Raw genomic sequence first — 24,983 nt, 5'->3', positions numbered from 1 at the left:
TACTTTCTCCCGCGCGAAACCTGGCTGGACCGCTCCACTCCCTCCCTCCGCTGCAGGGGGGAGCAAGACGCGAACGGACCGGAATCCGCTTCTGGTCGCGCTCAGGGACAGCTCAGTCTTGCACCACCTGAGAAGTAAAGTTCACAGGTCGCGAAGTCGGGTCAGTGCCCAGAGGCTAGAGGCCTAGGGACGTGGCGCCGAGTGGGCGGTGCGGCGAGCTCCCCCTGTCCCGGGCGCCGAGTGCGCATATCCCCGGGCCCGCCCGAGCGCCTGGCCGAGCGCGCCAGCTGCGCGGCCTGGGGGAGGTCTTGGTGCGCTGCGCCCGTGGCTACCAGGCTCTAGTGGCCGCGTGCTACGAGGAGGCTGGAGCCACGTAAGGAAGATGGAATTGGCGACTCGCTCCCAGGTGAGGGTCTGGCCACCGGCCGCAGCCCGGTCGCCCCGTGGATTGCTTTTTCTTTTGCACCCCGGCCCTGCCCCTGGCCTCGGAATGGAAACGTGGCCCTTGGCCATGGTTCTGTGGATCGGGCGCGCTCCATTCTGCAAACCTTGGAGCTGGCGTGCCCTGCAGGTGTGCAGGGTGGGGCCGGGCTGTGCCACCTAAGTATAGGGGGCGGTCCCGAGTGGCCCCGGGGTCGCAGAAGGGCCACAGAAGGGCCGCGGGCCCCAGGTGTGGACTCTTTTCCAAGGAAGTGCGGACAGGGAGGTAGCGGGGGGCGGAGCGCCTATGTTAGCTGCGCTCCCGAGACCTGGGGGGGCGAGGGGGCTTGTTTTGGTGCACCACCCGCCTTCCTAGAGGAATTGGCACAGAGATGAGGAAGTTTAAGAAATGAGAATTTTCTAAAAAACAATCGGGAGTCAGCTTTAGCCTAATTTAGGTAATGGAGTTTAAAAGGAATTGTTCGCGGGTTTGTTCTAGAACTTTTTGTAAAATGTTTTCAAGTAGTTTGTAACCACTTGGGGGAAATGGCAACGTCATTAGTGCAAGTTAAAAAACTACTGCAAGATCCCAGATCGTGTACTCAGCACGACTCCAATTACGCATTATGGGCCTATCTATCAGGTCTTTAAAACCTATTAACAAATACTTGAGTGTTTTTCAAACGTTTCAGTGAGTAGTGGGAATGTGAACGAGATTTTAGGGTTATATATATATATATATATATATATATATATATATATATATATATATATATATATATATATGTTTATTTATATATTACCTTTTTCAAAGAGCTTTTCATTACTTTTAAATGAACTCTTCTATAAAAAGCTCTAACTTTAAGTGAAAATGAACATACATTTTTATTCAGAGATAAGCATTAACAACTTTTTTAGACAATTTTTAAGAGGGAAGGAAGCAGCCACCCGCTGCTGATGGGAACCTGAGATGTTTTGTGCAAGGCAGAATTTCTTGCTTTTGTGAGAACCTCTGGACTCTACAGCTTCCACCAGAACTTCTGGCTGGCATTTACCTCTTTCCTCCACCTGGGCTCTGGGGCCCCAGGAAGAGGTTGCACCTCTGGCATTGCCGGACTGCTGTCACCTGCCAGAGTCGGCTGGCAACTGAAGGCCCTGAGCCACTAATGATTGCTTTGGCTACTTAGTAATTTCTGAAAGCCTTTCTGAAAAGTGGTTGTTTGAGAAAAATCTGATAGATGTTTTGAGAGTATTGTTTTTGAAATGCCTCCAGTGAGGTGATTTGCAAAGCAGGAAAACAATGAGGAAGGCTAAGGACTGAGCCCAGTGTTAGGATTAGTGTGTGTGTGTGTGTGTGTGTGTACACGCACGCGGGTGCGTGCAGGTGCGCGTGCCATTTGGCCTCTGCTTCTAGAAGTTTTGGCCTCTCCAGGACTTAAAAATAAACAAAAAATCCTTTGGAAGGAGATTTGCACTCTGGTGAATTTCATCATTAGAAAATGTGTCTTCATGTATCCCTCTTGAAACTTGTTGTTCTGCTGGAAAGTTCTTTGCACTTTGATCACTTACATCCATACTTTAAGCTTTGGAAATTCAGAAAGTCCCACAATGTGTAGTTGGAAGTGAACATTTTACTGTCAGATAATGAGGCTAATTTTTGGTAATTCTGAAATGTTAAACTATTTACCATGTGGGGGTGATCCTCAAATTATATCCAACCCATTATACACCAATTAGAGTAAATTACTATATGTAAGATGATCTTTTTTTTTTTTCTTTTCTGAAGACCTCCTAATTGGCAGTGCAAATTAAGATGTGATGATTTTTTTCCTGTGGAAATATTCCTGTTCATCATAATTTAAATGTGAGCAGATTATTGTCTCTTTAATTTAAATTAGCTGAGAGTGATTCTGTAGGGTAGGCAGGTGACTGCAGATAAGAGCACTTAATGAACATTTCAGGCATTGCAAGATGTTAAATTTGTGTGGTTCTACCCAGTCCCCCCAGCCTTATGAATAAAGCACTGTGATGAATGCCTGAAGTAGCATTTCTGCACAGTGACTATGGCTCAGCCCAGCATGTATGAGTGTTTTAATCTCACTCATACAGTAAATATAATTTCCATCCTTTGGAAAGCACAAAACTGCAAGGTATTGCAGCAGAGCAGTTTAGGAAGACCTGTTAGCAAGTGATTGAGGGGATACTCATTTGTACTGGGAACCGCTTTGAAGCCTCTGTTTCTGCTCCCCACCAGTGTGTTGGATTCAGTGTTCTCTGACAGTGATTTCACCTTCCATGGGCTGTGGTCTTTTTATAGACTGACCACTGAATCTTTGTGCTTTTATGTTGAGTGACAGAAACAATATTTAGCAGAGGTAAGGGTGTGATCCCTTGCTAAACTCACAACAGTGCAGCTCACTGGACCTGAGTCTCAGGTCCTTAGCAGAGAGGCTGGTAGGTCCTGAAAGTCACTTTCCTTCTTTTCACTTTTCTAGCTCCAGGTTGCATTTTGCACTCTTTGAGAAGGAAATGATGCTAAATGTTATGCATATGCATGGAATATGCTGTTGAAAGGGCAAAGGGGAATTTTTCTGGTATTGCCCTTAAGGCAGTAAAACCCATCTGATCTTATGGCTTGAAATCTGTGCCCAGAACCCCAGAAGCTGGTAACAGAGGGGAAGTCATGTGTGATTTCTCAGGACAATGCTTTGCCACTTTAATAGTCCTATATTTAAAAGGCTACTTGTTCTTTCGTAAGGCTACTGACAAGCAGAGCTAAATTCTCAGAGACCACAGCAGTTCTGATCTCAGCAGGTACATAGGACAGAAAACCACGAGATAATGTGTGACTTAAAGAAATTTATGAATGCTTGAATATATTAATGAAAAAGTTTAGAGTAACGATTTGAATAGAATATCCAAGTGTATTAGTTTTGAATGGCTCTTAGGAATTTTCCTTTACTCCTTGCTACTCTCTCTGAGTTATAGTTTAGAATCTTTACCTCCAAAATCTAGTTTTGTTTCATAATATACTTCTAGCTTTATTTACCAAAGTGGAATTGATTCAGGCTACTTGGTGTTGGGATAGAGGTAAGAAAACATTGGTGGGACCATTTTATTTCCTTTTTGTCTTTGAAAAGCAGTGGTTTGTGAATATTTTGCAGTCGGACCATTCAGAGGCATGTTTGGCAAGGGGAAGTCATGTAGCTGAAGTAAACACTTAAATAAGTTTACCTTTTGTGGTAGTAAATGCTCATGCCCCGAATGCAACTGCAGAATATGCCATGGAGTTTTGTTGTACAAGGGCCAAAGTTTAAGTTCAAACAGACAGTTGATGCTTTGGCTTTTCTTCATAATTGTCAGAGGACTTGCTGCCTGGGTTAGTCCCTTTATCAGGTGATCATTGAGTGCCTCACGTTATTAGTTATAGTGGAAGAACAAAAACATGACACTGTGGTCCCCCCCTACTACCCGGCCCCCAAGGTGTCTCTGGAGCTCCTTGCCACTTTTGCCTTTGCCAGAGCTCAGCAGCCTGCTGACCTTGGTAGCCTTGGGGTTGGGGGTGGGAGGAGTACCATCCCTTTTCTTTCAAGAAATGGAAACTGTCCTTGCCTTTTCAAAGTTATGTTATGTTGTACTAGGGATTACGATTTAATCCTCCCTGTGGTTTTGTGAAGTAGGTTGTATTATCTATATTTTACAGATAAGGCTGTAAGTTGGCCCATTTGCCCAGAATCAACCTAGGAAGTTGTTCATCTAGGATTCTGGCTCTAAAACCACTGCCTGTTCCTTGTCATTGGAATCACAGGAACTGGTTGGGTCACTAGCTTTCTCTGAAATAATGAGGATAGTAATCTCAGCCTTATTTGCCATCTCACTGAGATGATTTAAGGACCTGTGGAGTGTAACATGCTATTTAAATATATTGTGGTACCATTTAGCCAGTTCAGCCCGGATTTTGGTTTATACTCTGTAAAGTCAAACTGACATTTGTCGTTTTGGGAATATGACAAGATCTGTAAAGCTTTTACACAGGAATGACTTTTATATGATTTTTGTATTGTGTAAGTAACATCATGTTGATATAAGCTGACGTGACAGCAAAATGGTGAGCCACAGCTCTGCTTCCCGTACTCCCTGTGCCTCATTTTCTGGATCCTTTCCATCTTGCAGTGGCCTGTGGAATAAGAGTCATTTTTTCAGAATCTTGTTTGCTTGCTCTTTGAATTCTGCTTTTTAAATTTTTGGTGCTGGGGATTGAACCTAGGGACTGGCATGTGGTAGACAAGTGCTCTGCCTCTGAGCTACATCCCCCACCCCAGAATTCTGCTTTTCTTAGTACTTTCAGTTTTAGCGACTGTACAATGTTAATGAGTAGGGTGTGTGTGTGTGGGGGGGGTGTACTGGGGATTGAACTCGGGGACACTCAACCACTGAGCCACATCCCCAGCCCTATTTTGTATTTTACTTAGAGACAGGGTCTCACTGAGTTGCCCAGCACTTTGCTTTTGCTGAGGCTGGCTTTGAACTCGTGATTCTCCTGTCTCATCCTCCTGAGGCGCTGGGATCATAGGTGCCACTGTGCCCAGCTAGTAGATGTGTATTTAATGTATTAATTTTCTCTTGAAAAATATTTTTCTTAAAGGAACTTGGAATAAACGTCCCAGAGTGGAAACATTATATATTTTATGACTTGTGATGAAGTCACACAGTGGTTGTTTTTTTTTTAATGTTTGTCTTAAATCATTCTTTGTTTATAATGTATTTAACATCTGGCAAAGGGAATGTGGCTGATTTTCACTAGGTGGGACTCTGATACCATTTTTTTCTAGGGTGTTTCCCCTTCTGTTATGCTGTATTGGCTGAGGGAAAGCAGTTTTTACTGTGGTTAGTACTAAGGCTCATGAAAACTGAAATGATGACTATTGTCTCAGAATCTAAACCATCTAGAGTGTTTTAATGTGAGTGAAAGTAGAGGGTTGTCCTAGAGGCCCATTCTCTACCACCATCTGGTCTGCTTAGAAAACCAAGATGACCCAGGCAGGTGCTCGTGGATGCGCAGGGGAGTGACTGGATTGGGGTTGGTGGGGACTGTGTATAAGTTGGTCATATTGGCCCAGAACGAAGGCCACTCCAAGGTGAGTTTCTCTCCTGTGTGGCAGAAATTAACTTTTTTTTTTTTTTTAAGAGTTGCCTTTTTTGCCTTGCGTACTTAGAAGATAATAGTCTCCTAGATTGCATTCCTGAAAATGTGTTTTGATTGGAGGTTGAATGCCTTAGAAGTCCATCTATACCATTATACAGTGGTGATTTCTAAGAGCAAAAAGAAAAAAAAAAAGTCCTTCTGATGCAGGTGTTGGCTATAAAGGGCGAGTGCACTCTAAAACTTTGCCAAGATGTGTACCTAACGATATCTGTCTATCCTCTTTGTTGCATTTCTATAGAACATTTAAAGAACGGCATATGGAATCCTGAAGTATGAGTCCTCAGGCCTGTGCCAGCCCAGGCTGCCAGGTGTGTGGGCAACAGATTCCTGGGATCGGATCCCTGCCAGTGATGCTGGCTTTCTCAAGAATCCTTTCCGCAGTGTCCTCAAACCCCCATGAAGAGCAGCACAGTAGTGGGGGCAGCTCCCCATCTTTAACCTTCTGTTCGAAGAGGGTCCTTTGTACCTGAAGAGTGCCTTGCACTGGCACTCTGGGTCTTTGGCATCAATCTTAGTACTTGCCTGGTGTAGACCTCCTCCTCCTCTGTGGTGAAGTCTCCAGGATTTTCTCCAGGTAGTGACTGGTAACCCCAAATCATGGTCATCCAGCTGATGGGTGAAGGACAGGGCATATAGTAGGTGTTAAATATTTGTTGAAATTTTTAAAAAAGGGTGATTTATGGCTGTCATTGCCGAATGAGTGGAAGTATGAGTTATGATGGGCTGGAACATCCTGTAACAGCTGCTCAGATTTTTCTGTTGAACTAATGTGGAAGCCAGTTCCTGCCTGCCCCAGAGGCCTGCAGGTCTAGCAGCTCCTGCTGCCTACATAAGAATGTCCTCATAAATCTTCAGTTCTATCTTTCAAAGTCAGACCTATTTTGTATTCTATTCCTGCATACATTTTTTAAAACTTATTTTAATACAAAAACAGAATTAGAAAGGACAGTTCTTGGAAAAAAACTCCCCTCTCCTGCCCTACTTGTGGCCCTGGAAGCCCTCTGGCTGTCACTGAGCTCCCATGCTGGAGAAGCACGGACTACCAAGTGTAAAATTCAGAAATCATACCTATAAACCTTGAGATAGAAGCACTAACTGCCTCCCACTCCCCATTCCCCCAAATCTATTTAAAGCTCCGTGACTCTGAAGGATATTAAATGGGGGGAAGGGAGTTAAAATTTTTTTTAGTTGATGTTGAAACCCCTAAGAACATTTTTTAAAATGTAAAATGTTGTTTTGTTTTCCATTCGCAGTTTAAAAAGGAAAGTTAAGAACAATAATGGTATGTTTAATATCATTGTTTATTTATTTTTGGTACTAGGGATTGAACCAAGGGGTGCTGAACCACTGAGCCACATCCCCAGCTCTTTTTTATATTTTATTTAGAGACAGTGTCGAGTTGTTTTTATATTTTATTTACAGACAGTGTCGAGTTGCTAAATGCCTTGCTAAGTTGCTGAGAATGGCTTTGAACTCACGATTCTCCTACCTCAGCCTCCAGAGTTGCTGGGATTACAGGAGTGCAGCACTGCCGCAGTCTGGCTGGGCACAAATGCCGCAGTCTGGCTGGGCACACAATCACGAGCCACCACACAGCTTGTAGATTCAAACAGCAACTCTTTATTCCGGAACTCACACCGGCACTCTACAAACACGTTCTGGGGAAATCCACGTTCTCTGCCCAAATCCACATTCTCTGCCCAAATCCACCTCCACTGGGCTTCTGTCTCCCAAAAAATACTGTCTGAATCCCGTGAGAACTCAAGGGGAACTCAGGCAGCAGGATACGCCCTATTCCCAGCAGGAATAATCTTAAACCTTAAACCTGGAACCTAAACCAGGAATGCCCTAAACCCGATTATCTTAAACCGGGAACACCCTAATCCGCCTTGGTCCTTGAGCAAGGTCACCTACATTCAATGTCACTGCAACATGGGGTACGCTGGCAAGGAAATTGTCATACCTACTTGGCTAATGGCTCCCAGCATCTCCCCCCTTCTGATTAATTAAACAACAAGCAATGTGGCTTAAGGACCGTGCCTGGTAGGTTGTCCAATTCAACATATGGTTCTTACCCGTCATCGGAAAACTGACCTTTAGGCGTCAGCCTCCTGTCTTAGGTTGATACCACTGCAATTGAATCATACTCGTCACTGACTACCGGTCCAGCATACAGCCATACTTGTGGATAGGTCTATGCACCAGTGTGTGAGGTTCTTTGCCTCACCTCTGTTGGCCCCCAAATTTGGCCTTGGTGCCAGTGGGGGAGTGAGGTTAATGTGGCTTAAGGACCGTGCCTGGTAGGTTGTCCAATTCAACATATGGTTCTTACCCGTCATCGGAAAACTGACCTTTAGGCGTCAGCCTCCTGTCTTAGGTTGATACCACTGTAATTGGATCATACCCGTCACTGACTACCGGTCCAGCATAAGCCATTGGCCCCCAAATTTTAGACCATCACTAGCAGAAGGGAGGAGGATACAGAAATGCCACGACACCAAGCCAATTGATGGCTCCTTGGGAAAAATTGCATCACTGGTGACACCATCAGCAAAGATATGCCAGCATTACCACAATTCGCTGCACCAAACGATCGTTACATAGTCCAGGCAAGTTCTGCAAGCAGTTCAAAGCGGAGGAATCTATCAATATGTCCATTTCCTCCCCAAATCCGTTTCCTCCCAAAGTAAGTTAACTCCTTGATTGAGCATTACTTGTTGAGTTATATTCATTGATGCATCAGTTTATACAGTTTACTGTGATAGCTATCATAGAAGCTGTCTTCACCGGCACTGGGATGGAGATGGGAATTCTGGCAATGATGCTAAAGGGACATTATCCTGAAAAGAATTATTAAATATAATGAAAAGGAAAGGTGAAAGTAAACAAACAGATCTGTTAACCTACTTTAAAAACAATCCTTAACAGCTGTTTACCTAATTTAAATTAAACCATTTAAATCACGTGAATAAAAAAAAATAATAATAATTCGGATCCATTTTTTCATGAGCGCTCCTCATATAAGAAATATGGACATACGCACATACAGACATACAACACAAAACACAAGAGTGTACACAAACGTACAACACATAAGAAAATAGTAAAGGCCTTGTAGCTTTACCTGGGTGAAATCTCCATTGCAATGTTTAAAAACTCCACAGTCAAAAAATAAAACTGATCAGAAAAACATTAACCTAGGTTTGTATGAGCTCAAAAAATAAAAATAGAACCTTATGATGTGGAAAAATGCAATAATAAAATAGATATTGAAAAAAGCACCCTGGTTAATCACTATCACAGATGTAAGAATGGCCAGGCTGGAGTTCTGGATATCAGCTGTTATGGATTTGAGTCAAATCATCTTCTTTTCGATTTGTAGAAATTGTTTTAGTTAGTCTCTCTGGAATCCAAATCGGCTGCTGTTCTCCCTGTGGAGAAACACAAACAGAGCCCCGACTCCAGACAATCACTGGGTCAGGACCTTTCCATTGTCCTGTTAGAATATCTTTCCAAAGTACTTTAGGCTTATGTACATTTTTTGGATACATGTGCCTTTCCGCAGCACTAAGTCCTGATGAATCCAAATTTAAAAAGTTTAGAGTAAAAAGCGTTATTTTAAGTTTATCTTTGGGGGATATATACCCCTTTCCAATTCCCTCCTTTTGCTTTAATAAGTATGTTTTAATAGTTTGATGAGCTCTTTCAACTATGCCTTGTCCCTGTGGATTGTATGGGATTCCTGTTATATGAGTAATACCAAATGATGAGCAAAATTGTTTAAAAGAGGTAGAGGTATAGCCAGGACCATTATCGGTTTTTAACTGTTTAGGAACGCCCACAGTGGCAAAATTTTGTAAGCAATGAGCTATAACATCTTTAGTTTTTTCTCCGGCATGCAGGGAGCCCATCAAAAATCCAGAAGAAGTATCGACTGTAACGTGTAAATATTTTAATTTTCCAAATTCTGGCAAGTGTGTGACGTCCATCTGCCAAATATGGTTAGGTATCAGTCCTCTAGGATTGACTCCAAGATTAACTTGTGGTAAAAATGTCACACAATTTTGACATTGTTTTATTATATGTCTGGCTTGTTCCTTAGTTATTTTAAAACGCTTTTGTAAAGTATTAGCATTAACATGAAACCTTTTATGAAAATTTGTAGCTTCTTCAAATGTAGAGAAAATATGTATGTCATGTGTAGTTTTATCTGCTAAATCGTTGCCCAAACTAAGGGCTCCAGGCAATCCTGTATGTGCTCTGATATGTCCTATAAAGAATGGATCTTTTCTGTCCCAGATTAGACTTTGTATAGTGGAAAACAAAGAGAAAACAGTAGAAGAAGGGGAAATCCTACCAGCATCTTCAAGAGATACTATAGCATTAACTACATACTGACTATCAGAAAATAAATTAAATACAGAATCTTTAAACATCAAAAAAGCTTGTAAAACTGCATTAAGCTCTACCTTTTGAGCTGATTGTTTAGGTACTAAAAATGTAAAAGTTTGATCAGGGGTAACTACTGCTGCTGTACCATTATTTGACCCATCAGTGAATATATTTGGAGCATTCATGATAGGTGTTTTTCTTGTCATTTTAGGAAAAACTACAGGATGCTTAGACCAAAAAGACAACAAAGGATTAGATGGTAAATGATTATCAAATGAAACATTAGATTTACACATGATTATTGCCCAAGTATTTAACTCATTAGCTAACTCATCAATTTGATCCATAGTATATGGAGTAATAATTTTATTGGGAGAAATTCCAAACACTCCCTTTGCTGCTTTTATTCCTTTGAGTATTAATTGTCCTACAGCCTCAGGATACCTAGTAAGAATAGTGTTAGGAGAATAAGATAAATGTATCCACAATAATGGACCTTCTTGCCAAAATACTCCTGTAGGAATAAAAGCAGCGGGCCACCAAATGCCGCAGTCTGGCTGGGCACACAATCACGAGCCACCACACAGCTTGTAGATTCAAACAGCAACTCTTTATTCCGGAACTCACACCGGCACTCTACAAACACGTTCTGGGGAAATCCACGTTCTCTGCCCAAATCCACATTCTCTGCCCAAATCCACCTCCACTGGGCTTCTGTCTCCCAAAAAATACTGTCTGAATCCCGTGAGAACTCAAGGGGAACTCAGGCAGCAGGATACGCCCTATTCCCAGCAGGAATAATCTTAAACCTTAAACCTGGAACCTAAACCAGGAATGCCCTAAACCCGATTATCTTAAACCGGGAACACCCTAATCCGCCTTGGTCCTTGAGCAAGGTCACCTACATTCAATGTCACTGCAACATGGGGTACACTGGCAAGGAAATTGTCATACCTACTTGGCTAATGGCTCCCAGCACAGCACCATGCCCGGTTCTTTTTTTTTAGATGTTGATGGACCTTTATTTCATTCATTTATTTATATGCGATGCTGAGAATCCAACCCGGTGCCTCACACTTGCTAGGCAAGTGCTCTACAACTGTTCCACAACCCCAGCCCTCATTGTTTCTTTTTAACTCTCATTTTTTTTAACCCCCTGACAAGTAGTCCAGGATTTTTTTTTCCTTTTGTGAGGTTTATTTTTTTTAATAGAGTAGTTAAGTCCACAGGCCCCATGTAGCCTTGTCCCCCATACACAAGACCTCTTTGTACCTCTCCCTTTACCTGACTTAAAAGTCTCCCCATTCCCCCACTGCCAGCTTCGCTCAGGGAAGAGGGAGCCTGGGCGTCCTCTTGACCTTCCTTGGACTAAGCAATTGTAAGGAGGCACCGCAGAAGGATGTGCTCTTGGTATGTCATTCACTGTGGCCCAGTACCAGGAGCCTAGTGGTGTCAACAGCCTGAGCAGCGTGTTGGGGGCATTGCTGGAGCTCACCTTCCATGGCCGCAGTCAGTGCCCTTAGGGTAGATGTATGTTAGGAGATTTTGAAGAAAGGCTTCCAGGGCTGGACTGTAGAATGGGAGAGTCCCCCCAGCAGTTGGAAGAGCTGTGCTGTGTTGCTTTCTTGGAGTGAGCATGGGACTCTTTCCTCCTCTGAAAGACAGGCACCTTCAGATCCCTGCCTCCACCTGGGAAGCTTCTGTATGTCCTGCCCCAGACTGTGTCCATCTCGCAGCTATGTAGATAAGGCCAGCAAGTCTTATCTACCCCTATCTTCTGCCCCTAGAAGTCTTCCTGACCATTGCCTCCTCTGTAGGGTCACATGCTGTCTTGGGGACACCTCTAGCTTCTGGACTTACTTGCCATTTCACTGTTTGTCACATCACATTGTTTCACCCTACTGCATATGACCCATTTTTTATCACATCTTTTGGAGTGGTGCATAGCAGATATTAGATGCTTAATAAATACCTATTGTGGGGATGATAATGAAAAGTAATAGTACTTTACACTCTTTTAATAACTAATATTTAAATAGTGTCTTCTGCTTATGGAACACTCTTCAGGCATAGTTTGGAAGTCATCAGGACTCTGTTCTAATCTTCTTGTCTTTTCTTGCTGGGTAAATGTCAGTGTTGCACTTTCCTGGCCCCTTGAAACACACCAGGCTGTTTAACTTGCTTTGGCCAACTAAATCTGAGCAGAAGTGTGGCAAGTCACTTCTAGGTGGGATTCTTCAAACGCTAGCAGATTGTTTACCATATCTCATTCCTTCCGCACTTCGTCTGCCAGCATTCCGGATACCGGCAGCCTGGTCAACCCAGTTCTTCGTGGAGTAGAGCCACTGCCCGGCCTGTGAGGAACATGCAGTATGAACAAGAAAGCAGGCTTTTTTTGTTTTAAGCCATTCCCGGAGCTTTGGAGTTGTTTGCTGCTGTTTTCTAACTTTACATCCTGACAGACCCAGGAGCTCATATTTCAGTGTTGGATTTGCTCTGTGGTTGTCATCTGAGTGAGCTGGGGTCCTGGTGGTGGTAATAGAGATATGTGGTTTTGTTTTTGACTGTTAGGTACTCCTGTTATTTGGTGGTTTGGAGTTCAGGGGTGTTAAGGCCCACCTGGCAGGCAGGAGAGGCCCCCAGGACAAAACAATTTGTTCTGTCCAGATTGCCAGTGGTGCCTCGTTGAAAGCACAGGAACTGACGTGTCTGAGTTGATCGTCCATCTCAGAGTTCAGAGAATGCTTAACTTTGGCTTCATGTTCCTATCTGCAGACCTCCCTGGAAAAGGGACTAGACCAGTACTTGCCAAATGTATCCATCTCTGCCAAAATTCCACTCACTGGCCATGTATCTGCTATTGAATAGCTCTTCTAAGCCTGTACAAATTACATATCTATATTTCTCCCTGCGTATATTTTCTCTTTTAAAAATAACATTAATTACTTTGGGGCCTTTTATTATTGGGATAAAATACACACAATAAAATGAACTATTTTGACCATTTTTTAAATACATGATTGAGTATAATCACTACTGTTGTGTAACTATCACCATTACCTCCAGAAGGTTTTTTTTTTTTTTTTTTAATCATTCTAAACTGAAATTCTGTATCCATCTCCCCCACCCTAATCCCCTGGTAATCTCTCTCCTTATTGTTGTCTGAGAGTTTTGAGATCCTGCATATCTCTTCTTTTCTTGAGGGTGGGGGCCCGGGGTTGGTGGGTACCAGGGATTGAACTCATGGGTGCTCAACCACTGAGCCACATCCCCAGCCCTGTTTTGTATTTTATTTAGAGACGGGGTCTCACTGAGTTGTTTAGTGCCTTGCCATTGCTGAGGCTGGCTTTGAACTCGCAATCCTCCTGTCTCAGCCTCTCGTATTCCAGGTGTACAACAGGCGCACAGCTGTCCTGCATATCTCATACAAGTGAAATCATGCAAAATGTTTTGTGGCTTGCTCATTTCACTCAGCATAGTGTTTCAAGGTTTATTCTTGTAGTGGGTGTCAGAATTTCATTTCTTTCTAAGGTTGAATAATGCTCTTTTTATCATATCTCATTCCCTTTGCATTGTATCTGCCAGTATTCCTTTATGTGTATGTACCAATTTTTTTTAATCCATTCATTCATCAAAGGACATTTGGTTGTTTCTACCTTTTGGCTATTGTAAATAATGTTTTCATGTACAGTGAGTGACAGTTTCCACATATCTGCGGGAGTGTCTCTTTTCAGTTCTTTTGGTTATACTTCTAAAAGTGCAGTTGCTGGGCCATATAGTAATTCTAAGTTTCATTTTTAGATAAAACACCTTACTGTTTGGCATTTTCTCTTCCTACTAGCAGTGTGCAAGGGGTTCAGTTTTTCTTCACATCTTTGCTGATTGGTGGTAGGTTGTTTATTTTATTTTTTTATATGATGGCCGCTCTGTTGACTAAGAGGTGGTATCTCCTTATGGTTTTGATATAATTTTCTTGATGATTCCTGATATTGAGCATCTTTTCACGTGCTCAGTTGCCTTCTGTTTGTCTTCTTTGGGGGAATGTTAATTCAAATGTTAATTGAGGTTTTTGTAGTTGTTGAATTGAAGTTGGTTTTATATTCTGCATATTAATTCCTTGTCATATATATGATTTATTTTCTCCTGTTCTGTAGGTTGCCTTTTCACTGACTAGTGTCCTTTTCACAAGTTTTTAATCTTTTTTTTTTCTTTTTTTTCCAGATCTCTTCTTTCTTTTTTTTTTTTTTTTTTAATTTTTTATTGTGGGTTGTTCAAAACATTACAAATTTCTTGACATATCATATTCCACACTTTGATTCAAGTGGGTTATGAACTCCCACCTTTACCCCATACCCAGATTGCAGAATCACATCAGTTACACATCCATTGATTTACAAATTGCCATACTAGTGTCTGTTGTGCTCCACTGCCTTTCCCGTCCTCCACCCTCCCCCCTCCCCACCTCTCCCCTCCCCTCCCCTCCTCTCTCTCTACCTCCTCCACTGTATAACCCTGAGGGTCTCCTTCCATTACCATGCAATTTCCCTTCTCTCTCCCTTTCCCTCCCACCTCTCATCCCTGTTAAATGTTAATCTTCTTCTCCTGCTCTTCGTCCCTACTCTGTTCTTAGTTACTCTCCTTATATCAAAGAAGACATTTGGCATTTATTTTTTAGGAATTGGCTAGCTTCACTTAGCATAATCTGCTCTAATGCCATCCATTTCCCTGTAAATTCTATGATTTTGTCATTTTTTAATGCAGAGTAATACTCCATTGTGTATAAATGCCACATTTTTTTTATCCATTCGTCTATTGAAGGGCATCTAGGTTGGTTCCACAGTCTTGCTATTGTGAACTGTGCTGCTATGAACATCGATGTAGCAGTGTCCCTGTAGCATGCCATTTTTAGGTCTTTAGGGAATAGACCAAGAAGGGGAATAGCTGGGTCAAATGGTGGCTCCATTCCCAACTTTCCAAGAAATCTCCATACTGCTTTCCAAATTGGCTGCACCGATCTGCAGTCCCACCAGCAATGTACAAGTGTACCCTTTTCCCCACATCCTCGCCAGCACTTGTTGTTGTTTGACTTCTTAATGGCTGCCAATCTTACTGGAGTGAGATGGTATCTTAGGGTAGTTTTGATTTGCATTTCTCTGACAGCTAGAGATGTTGAACATTTTTCCATGTACTTGTTGACTGACTGTATGTCCTCCTCTGAGAAGTGTCTGTTCAGGTCCTTGGCCCATTTGTTGATTGGGTTGTTTGTTCTCTTATTGTCTAATTTTTTGAGTTCTTTGTATACTCTGGATATTAGGGCTCTATCTGAAGTGTGAGGAGTAAAGATTTGTTCCCAGGGTGTAGGCTCCCTATTTACCTCTCTTATTGTTTCTTTTGCTGAGAAAAAACTTTTTAGTTTGATTAAGTCCCATTTGTTGATTCTAGTTATTAACTTTTGTGCTATGGGTGTCCTATTGAGGAATTTGGAGCCCGACCCCACCGACTGTAGATCGTAGCCAACTTTTTCTTCTATCAGACGGCGCGTCTCTGATTTGATATCAAGCTCCTTGATCCATTTTGAATTAACTTTTGTGCATGGCGAGAGAAAGGGATTCAGTTTCATTTTGTTGCATATGGATTTCCAGTTTTCCCAGCACCATTTGTTGAAGATGCTATCCTTCCTCCATTGCATGTTTTTAGCCCCTTTATCAAATATAAGAAAGTTGTAGTTTTGTGGATTGGTTTCTGTGTCCTCTATTCTGTACCATTGGTCCACCTGTCTGTTTTGGTACCAGTACCATGCTGTTTTTGTTACTATTGCTCTGTAGTATAGTTTGAAGTCTGGTTTCGCTATACTGCCTGATTCACACTTCCTGCTTAGCATTGTTTTTGCTATTCTGGGTCTTTTATTTTTCCATATGAATTTCATGATTGCTTTCTCTATTTCTACAAGAAATGCCGTTGGGATTTTGATTGGCATTGCATTAAACCTATAGAGAACTTTTGGTAATATCGCCATTTTGATGATGTTAGTTCTGCCTATCCATGAACAGGGTATATTTTTCCATCTTCTAAGATCTTCTTCTATTTCTCTCTTTAGGGTTCTGTAGTTTTCATTGTATAAGTCTTTCACCTCTTTTGTTAGGTTGATTCCCAAGTATTTTATTTTTTTTGAAGATATTTTGAATGGAGTGGTTGTCCTCATTTCCATTTCAGAGGATTTGTCGCTGATATACAGGAATGCCTTTGATTTATGCGTGTTGATTTTATATCCTGCCACTTTGCTGAATTCATTTATTAGCTCTAATAGTTTCTTTGTAGAGCCTTTTGGGTCTGCTAGGTATAGAATCATATCATCTGCAAATACTGATAATTTAAGTTCTTCTTTTCCTATTTTTATGCCTTTAATTTCTTTCGTCTGTCTAATTGCTCTGGCCAATGTTTCGAGAACTATGTTGAACAGAAGTGGAGAGAGAGGGCATCCCTGTCTTGTTCCAGATTTTAGAGGGAATGCCTTCAGTTTTTCTCCATTCAGAATGATGCTAGCCTGAGGCTTAGCATAGATTGCTTTTACAATATTGAGGTATGTTCCTGTTATCCCTAGTTTTTCTAGAGCTTTGAACATAAAGGGATGCTGTACTTTGTCGAACGCTTTTTCCGCATCTATCGAGATGATCATATGGTTCTTATCTTTAAGTCTATTGATGTGGTGAATAACATTTATTGATTTCCGTATATTGAACCAGCCTTGCATCCCAGGGATGAATCCTACTTGATCATGGTGTACAATTTTTTTGATATGTTTTTGTATCCGATTCGCCAGAATTTTATTGAGGATTTTTGCATCTAGGTTCATTAGAGATATTGGTCTGTAGTTTTCTTTCTTTGAAGTGTCTTTGTCTGGTTTAGGTATCAGGGTGATGTTGGCCTCATAGAATGAATTTGGAAGTTCTCCCTCCTTTTCTATTTCCTGAAGTAGCTTGAAAAGTATTGGTATTAGTTCTTCTTTAAAGGTTTTGTAAAATTCTGCTGTATACCCATCTGGACCTGGGCTTTTCTTAGTTGGTAGTCTTTTTATGGTTTCTTCTATTTCCTCAATTGATATTGGTCTGTTTAGGTTTTCTATATCCTCCTGACTCAATCTGGGCAGATCATATGACTTAAGAAATTTATCTATGCCTTCACTATCTTCTAATTTGTTGGAGTATAAGGATTCAAAATAGTTTTTGATTATCTTCTGTATTTCTGAAGTGTCTGTTGTGATATTGCCTCTTTCATCCCATATGTTAGTGATTTGAGTTCTCTCTCTTCTTCTCTTCGCTAGCATGGCTAAGGGTCTGTCGATTTTGTTTATTTTTTCAAAGAACCAACTTTTAGTTTTGTCAATTTTTTCAATTGTTTCTTTTGTTTCGATTTCATTAATTTCAGCTCTGATTTTAATTATTTCTTGCCTTCTACTTCTTTTGCTGTTGTTTTGCTCTTCTTTTTCTAGGATTTTGAGATGAAGTATGAGATCATTTATTTGTTGGTTTTTTCTTTTTTTAAGGAATGAACTCCAAGCAATGAATTTTCCTCTTAGAACTGCTTTCAATGTGTCCCATAGATTCCGATATGTTGTGTCTGTGTTTTCATTAATCTCTAAGAATTTTTTAATTTCCTCCTTGATGTCTTCTATAACCCATTGATCATTCAGTAACCTATTGTTCATTCTCCAAGTGATGTATGCTTTTTCCTTCCTTCTTTTATCGTTGATTTTCAGTTTCATTCCATTATGATCAGATAAGATGCATGGTATTATCTCTACTCCTTTATATTGTCTAAGAGTTGCCCTGTGACATAATATATGATCTATTTTTGAGAAGGATCCATGTGCTGCTGAGAAAAAAGTGTAACTGCTTGATGTTGGGTGGTATATTCTATATATGTCAATTAGGTCTAGGTTATTAATAGTGTTATTGAGTTCTATAGTTTCCTTATTCAACTTTTGTTTGGAAGATCTGTCCAGTGGCGAGAGAGGTGTGTTGAAGTCTCCCATGATTATGGTATGGTGGTCTATTAGACTCTTGAACTTGAGAAGAGTTTGTTTGACGAACATAGCTGCACCATTGTTTGGGGCATAAATATTTATGATTGTTATGTCTTGTTGGTGTATGGTTCCCTTAAGCAGTATGTAGTGTCCCTCTTTATCCCTTTTGATTAACTTTGGCTTGAAATCTATTTTATTTGATATGAGTATGGACACTCCTGCTTGTTTCCGAAGTCCATATGAGTGATATGATTTTTCCCAACCTTTCACCTTCAGCCTATGTATGTCTTTTCCTATCAAATGCGTCTCCTGTAGGCAGCATATTGTTGGGTCTTGTTTTGTGATCCATTCTACTAGCCTGTGTCTCTTAATTGGTGAGTTTAAGCCATTGACATTTAGGGTTATTATTGAGATATGTGTTGTTCTTCCAGCCATATTTGTTTATTTCTGTTACTAAACATGGTTTGTTTTCCTCTTTGATTATTCCCCCCCCCTTTATTGTCCTACCTCCCACTGTTGGTTTTCATTGTTATTTTCCATTTCCTCTTCCTGTAATGCTTTGGCGAGGATGTTTTGAAGAGATGGTTTTCTAGCTGCGAATTCTTTAAACTTTTGTTTATCGTGGAAGGTTTTAATTTCATCTTCCATCCTGAAGCTTAATTTCGCTGGATACACAATTCTTGGTTGGAACCCATTTTCTTTCAGTGTTTGAAATATGTTATTCCAGGATCTTCTAGCTTTCAGAGTCTGTGTTGAGAGATCAGCTGTTATCCTGATTGGCTTACCCCTAAATGTAATCTGCTTCCTTTCTCTTGTAGCTTTTAAAATTCTCTCCTTATTCTGTATGTTGAGCATCTTCATTATAATGTGTCTAGGTGTGGATCTCTTATGATTTTGCACATTCGGCGTCCTGTAGGCTTCTAGGATTTGGGATTCTGTCTCATTCTTCAAGTCTGGGAAGTTTTCTTGTATTATTTCATTGAATAGACTTCTCATTCCTTTGGTTTGGAGCTCTGTACCTTCCTGTATCCCAATGACTCTTAAGTTTGGTCTCTTAATGTTATCCCATATTTCTTGGATGTTCTGCTCATGGTTCCTTAACAGTCTTGCTGAGCTGTCTATGTTCTTTTCCAGTTGAAATACTTTGTCTTCATTGTCTGATGTTCTATCTTCTAAGTGTTCTACTCTGCTGGTAGTATTCTCCATTGAGTTTTTAAGTTGGTTTATTGCTTCCTGCATTTCTAGGATTTCTGTTTGTTTGTTTTTTATAACCTCTATCTCCCTGTATAGTTGCTCCTTTGCTTCCTGGATTTGTTTGCGTAATTCGTTGTCGAAGTGGTCTTTCATTGTCTGATTTTGCTGTTTAATGTCTTCCTTGATACTCCAGATCATTTGAAGCATGTATATCCTGAATTCTTTATCTGACATTCCATCTGCTGCAGCTGTTACCTCTTCTAAAGTTGCATTGACCTGCATTGCTTGTGGTCCTTTCTTTCCTTGTCTTTTCATACTGCTTGCGTATCTTTCCTGCAGGTGCGGGCGGCGGCTCTGCTCTCTCCTTATTCCAATTGGGGTTTCGTGGCTACCACGCCGGCAGGTCACTGGGCCTGTTCTGGGAGCTGGCGGCGGCTCTGTTCTGCCCCTGCTCCGATTGGGGTGACGAGTGTACCAGGCCGGCAGGCCACCGGGCCTGATCCGCCGGTCGGTTGCAGGTTTGCCTACCCTGCAGGTGCGGGAGACGGCTCTACTCTGCCCTACTCCAAATGGGGTGACGTGTCTGTCCTACCGGCAGGCCACTGGGCCTGTCCCGCTGGTTGGTCGCAGATCTGCCCACCTTTCGGGCACGGGTGGAGGCTCTGCTCTGCCCCTACTCCAATTGGGGTGTCGTGACTACCCCGCCTGCAGGACGCTGGGCCTGTTCCTGGCACGGGCGGCGACTCTGCTCTGCCACTACTCCAATTAGGGTGGTGTTTGTACCACGCCGGCAGGCTCCTGGGCCTGATCCGCCGGTCTGTTGTAGGTCTGCCTACCTTGGAGGCGCGGGCGGCGGATCTGCCCTGCCCCTCCTACCACGCCTGCGGACCCCTGGGCCTGATCTGCAGGTTGATCACTGGTCTGCTCGCCCTGCGGACACGGTTGGCGGTTCCGCTCCGCCCCCACTCCAATTGGGGTCACGTGACCACCACACCGGCAGGGCCTGATCCGGGCGTGGCAGAAGGATCTGCTCTGCCCCTACTCCAGTTGGGGTGATGTGTGTACCACACTGGCAAGCCACTGGGCCTGACCCGCCAGGCTGTCACAGGTCTGTTTACCTTGCCCGCGCGAACGGCGGCTCTGCCCTGCCCCACCTACCACGCCCATGTACCACTGGGTCGCGGGTCTGCCCACCTTGCGGGTGCGGGTGGCGGCTCCGCTCCGCCCCCTCTCCAATTGGGGTCACGCGGTCACCACGCTGGCGAGTCGCTGGGCCTGCTCTGGGCGCTGGCGGCGGCCTGGCTCCTCCCCTCTGGCTCGAGGACAAATTGAGGAGACTCGGGTGACTGTGCCTCACCCCCCCTACCAGGAGACCAACTGCTTATGTCACCGCTGGTATTGATGAAGTTCTCTCCTCCGCCGCTTTCTGCTGACATCAGATCTCTGCCATGTTGGTATCCTATGCGAATGGCAGCATTTCGTTCCCCTTGCCAGGCAACCAAAGCAACGGGTGAGTCCTGACCGGCCCTCAGCAGGACCCGGACCGAGAAGCAATTTCCGCGGGTTCCTAGCCCCGGGCCAGGGAAGTTCCGGGAGCCGGAACTCGGCCGCTCCGTGCTCTGTGTAAGCTCCTATAAGTGTAAGCTCCAAGAAGCAGTCCCGCGGGCTCAGTTCCGGGAGCCGGAATTCGGCTGCTTAGTGCTTGGTGTATGCTCTGATAGGCGCAGGGTCCAAGAAGCAGCCTCCACAGGCTCCGCAGCCCTGGGCCAGGGCGGTTCCAGGTCGGTTCCGGGAGCCGGAACTCGGCCGCTCCGTGCTCTGTGTAAGCTCCTATAAGTGTAAGCTCCAAGAAGCAGTCCCGCGGGCTCAGTTCCGGGAGCCGGAATTCGGCTGCTTAGTGCTTGGTGTATGCTCTGATAGGCGCAGGGTCCAAGAAGCAGCCTCCGCAGGCTCCGCAGCCCTGGGCCAGGGCGGTTCCGGGACGGTTCCGGGAGCCGGAACTCTGCCGCCCCGCGCTCGGTGTTCGCTCCGATAGGATCAGGTTCTAAGAAGCACCCAGGCGCTGTACCCTAGCAATCTGTCTGCAAGCCGCAGGTGAATTGCAGCCTGAAATTACCTGATCTATGGCTGAATGAGCTGCGGTCAGTCGAAAACAGGGGTGGTGACGTCAGTTTAGCAACATGGTGGCTGCTGGCCTCCTCTGTGGTCTGACCGGTGTGGAGAACCTAGATGGACCGCTTCCTTCCCCCGTCTCGAACCCAGAATTCAGCCCTGAGTACGGTGCTTGCGCGGCTGGCAGAAACTGCAGCGCTGTAACCCTGCGTCTCTATCCCAGTGCGCTCTGCAGACTTTAGCCGCGGGGCGATTTGCTGAATAAGCAGTGTTACCCACCGTGCAACAAACCTCTCGCGTTTGAGTCCCCGTAGCCGATCCTCGTGCGATGGAAATCCTTCCTCCAGGTTCCGGAGCACCCCACTATTGCTGGAAATTCCTAACAAAATATCCTTTAGCCGTCCTGACTTGTCATACTCCCACACAGTGAAGCAGCACACGGGGACAATGCACTCCCCTCGCCGCCATCTTCCTTCTCCCCCAAGTTTTTAATCTTGATGAAGTTCAGTTCACCTATTTTATCATTTGTTGCTGTATCCAGTAAATCACAGTCTAGTCCACTATCATGAAGCTTTTATGTATCTAGGCCTTTGATTCATTTTGAGTTCATTTTTATAAGAAAAAAAAAAAGGTAAGGCCCAACTTCATTCTTTTGCATGTGGATTCATGAAGTTTGCCCAGCACCATTTTTTGAAAAGAATATTGTTTCCCTTTCCCCATTGGATGGTTTTATCACTCTTGTCACCAAAGTCATTTGGCTGTGTCAGGTTGTTTCAGGCTCTCTGTTCTCCAGTTGGTCTGTATGCACCATTTTGATAACTGTAAGTGTTGTAAGTGTTGAAATTAGGAAGTGTTGAGTCTTCAAACACTGGTTTTGTTTTTAAGATATTACTCTATTTAGGGTCCCTTGAGATTCTATATGAATTTCAGGTTAGTCTCTTCTAATTCTATAGGAAACATCCCTGGTATTTTTTTTTAAATATATTTTTTAGTTGTTGATGGTCTTTAATTTTGTTTATTTATGTATATGTGGTACTGAGATTTGAACCCAGTGCCTCATACACGCTAGGCAAGTGCTCTAACACCGAGCCACAATCCCAATTACATCCTTGGTATTTTGATAGGGATTACATTGAATCAGTTGATGGCTTGGGTAGTGTGGTCATCTTAACAATATTGTATTTCAACCCATGAACATAGGATATCTTTGTCTTTATTATGTTTTCCTTAAGTTTTCAGTAATGTTTTGTACTTTTCAGTATGTAAGAACTGTACCATTTGGTTACCTTTATTCCTAAATATTATTCTTTTTAATGCCATTTTAAATGGAATTGATTTTTTTAAAGTATCTTTTTCAGATTCTTTATTATTACTGTGTAGAACGCAGCTAATTTTTTATATGGGATTTTATGTCCTGCAACATTGTTGAATTTGTTAATAGCTCTGACTACTTTTTTTGTGGCACCTCTCCTGTTCTGTACATATACAGACATGTCATCTAACAGGTGTGTTTTACTTCTTCCTTTCCGATTCGAATGACTCTTCTTTCTTTGCTTGACTGCTGTGGCTCGAGCTTTCAGTACTATGTTGGATAGATGTGGTGAAAGCAGGCAAGCTTGTCTTGTTCCTCATCTTAGGGGGCAACAACTTTGAGTCTTTCATTCACCCTTGAGTATGATGTTAGCTGTGGGTGGGTTTTATTTGGTGGATGACATTTCCATCCATTCTTGTTGCTGAGATTTATTTATCTTTTTAATCATGAAAAAAAGTATTAAATTTTGTCAGATGCTTTTTTCCTTACATCAGCTAAGGTGATCATTTCCCCTCTTTATTTTAATATGGTGTATTTACATTAATTGATTTTCATGTGTCAAACTACCTTGCATTGCAGGGATAAGTTTCATTTGGTCATCTAGTATAATCTTTTTGCTATGTTGTTAAATTTCGTTGAGGATGTTTGCATCAAAATTCATATAGGATGTTGCTCTGTAGTTTTCTTATAGTATTTGGCTTTGGTATCAGGATAATGCTAGATTGTAGAGGCTCCAGGAAGTGTTCCTTCCTCTTCAGTTATTTTTTGGAAGAGTTTGGAGGACTGGTGTTAATTCTTCTTTCAGTGTTTGATAGAGCTCTCTAGTGAGGCCATTGGTACCTGGGCTTTACTTTGTTTGGGAGGGTTTCAAATCCCCACAAGTTATAGATTTATTCAGATCTCTGTTTCTTCATAATTTGGTCTTGATAGGTTTTGTGTTATTAGAAGGTTATCCGTTTCACCTAGATAATCCAACTATTGGTATATAATCATTTATAGTACTCCTTTAAAATCCTTTTTTACTTCTACAGGATTGGTAGTAAAGTCCCAGTTTCATTTCTGAACTTAGTAGTTTTGAGTTTTTTTTTTTTTTAAAGTAACTAAAAGTTTAATTTTGTGAATATTTTCAAAGAATCAACATTTGGTGTCATTGATTTTTCTCTGTTGGTTTGTTCTCTATTTTATTTGTCTCTTGCTCTCATCGTTATTATTTTCTTCTTTCCACTGGCTTTGGGTTTAGTTGGTTGTACTTTATCTTGTTCTTTAATGTGTAAATTTGGTTTGAGATCTGTCTTCCCTTTTAACATAAGTGAGTGTTTACATCAGTAAACTTCCCACTTAGCATATTTTTTTCTGCATCCTGTAAGTTTTGGTATGTTTTATTTTTATTTGCATTTGTTTAAAGGCACAGGTTGAGTACCCCCATCCAAAATGATACCAAACGTGTTTCAGATTTCAGATTTCTTTTTCGGATTGTGGAATATTTGCACTTACATAATAAGATATGTTGGGAAATGGGGCCCAATTCTGAACATGAAATTCATTTATGTTTCATATATATTTGATGCATGAAGTCTGAAGGTAATTTCATACAATATTTTTAATAAATTTGTGCATGAAACAAAATTTCACGGCATGGAATTTCCACACTTGTGGCGTCATGTTGGAGATCAGATTTTCAGACATTGGAGCATGTTGGATTTTAGATTTTTAGATCAAGGCTGCTCAGCCATTATTTTCTAATTTCTCTTGTGATTTCTTCTCTGACTTATCCCATTAAGAGTGTGTTATGTGATTTCTGCATATTTTTGAGCTATCCTGTTTTTCTTCCGTTACTGATTTCTAATTTTATTCTAGGGCTCAGAAAAAATTGCTTGTATGACATTAATCACTTAAAATTCATTCACATGTTTTGTGGACTATCATATGGTCTGTCCTGGATAATTTTTATGTGTGTGTTTTCCTGTTGGGTAGAATGTCTTATGTGTCTGTTAGTTGGTTTATTGTATTGTTCATGTCCTCTGTTTTCTTATTGCTGTTATTTGGTTGTTCAATCTATGATTGAAAGTAAGGTGTTGAAGTCTTCATTATTATAGAACTGTCACTTCCTTCTTCCAATTCTGTCAGTGTTTGCTTCATACGTCCTGGAGCTTTGATTTTGGTGCATACATTGAAAATTGTTATCTTCTTAGTGAATTGACATACACACACATACACACACGTGTGTGTGTATGTGTGTGTGTGTATACATATTATAGTTGTAGTTGGACACAATACCTTTATTTTTATTTATTTTTATGTGGTGCTAAGGATTGAACCTAGTG

The 24,983-nt window shown here is 42.1% G+C and overlaps 1 protein-coding gene across 2 annotated transcripts in view; it reads left to right on the top strand.

The window, feature by feature from the left end:
- Nucleotides 1–291: 291 nt before the first annotated feature.
- Nucleotides 292–24,983, top strand: part of Cdca7l (cell division cycle associated 7 like) — a 55,664-nt gene continuing 30,972 nt past the window's right edge. For both annotated transcript variants that reach the window (XM_027932707.3, XM_027932706.3), the window contains exon 1: nt 292–406. In XM_027932707.3, the coding sequence (XP_027788508.2) occupies nt 383–406 (24 nt within the window). In that variant the 5' untranslated portion in view covers nt 292–382. The remainder of the gene's footprint in view (nt 407–24,983) is intronic.

The sequence above is a fragment of the Marmota flaviventris genome, chromosome 1 (assembly GCF_047511675.1).
Source record: "Marmota flaviventris isolate mMarFla1 chromosome 1, mMarFla1.hap1, whole genome shotgun sequence".
Taxonomy (NCBI): domain Eukaryota; kingdom Metazoa; phylum Chordata; class Mammalia; order Rodentia; family Sciuridae; genus Marmota; species Marmota flaviventris.
This window is presented reverse-complemented; position numbering and strand designations above follow the sequence as displayed.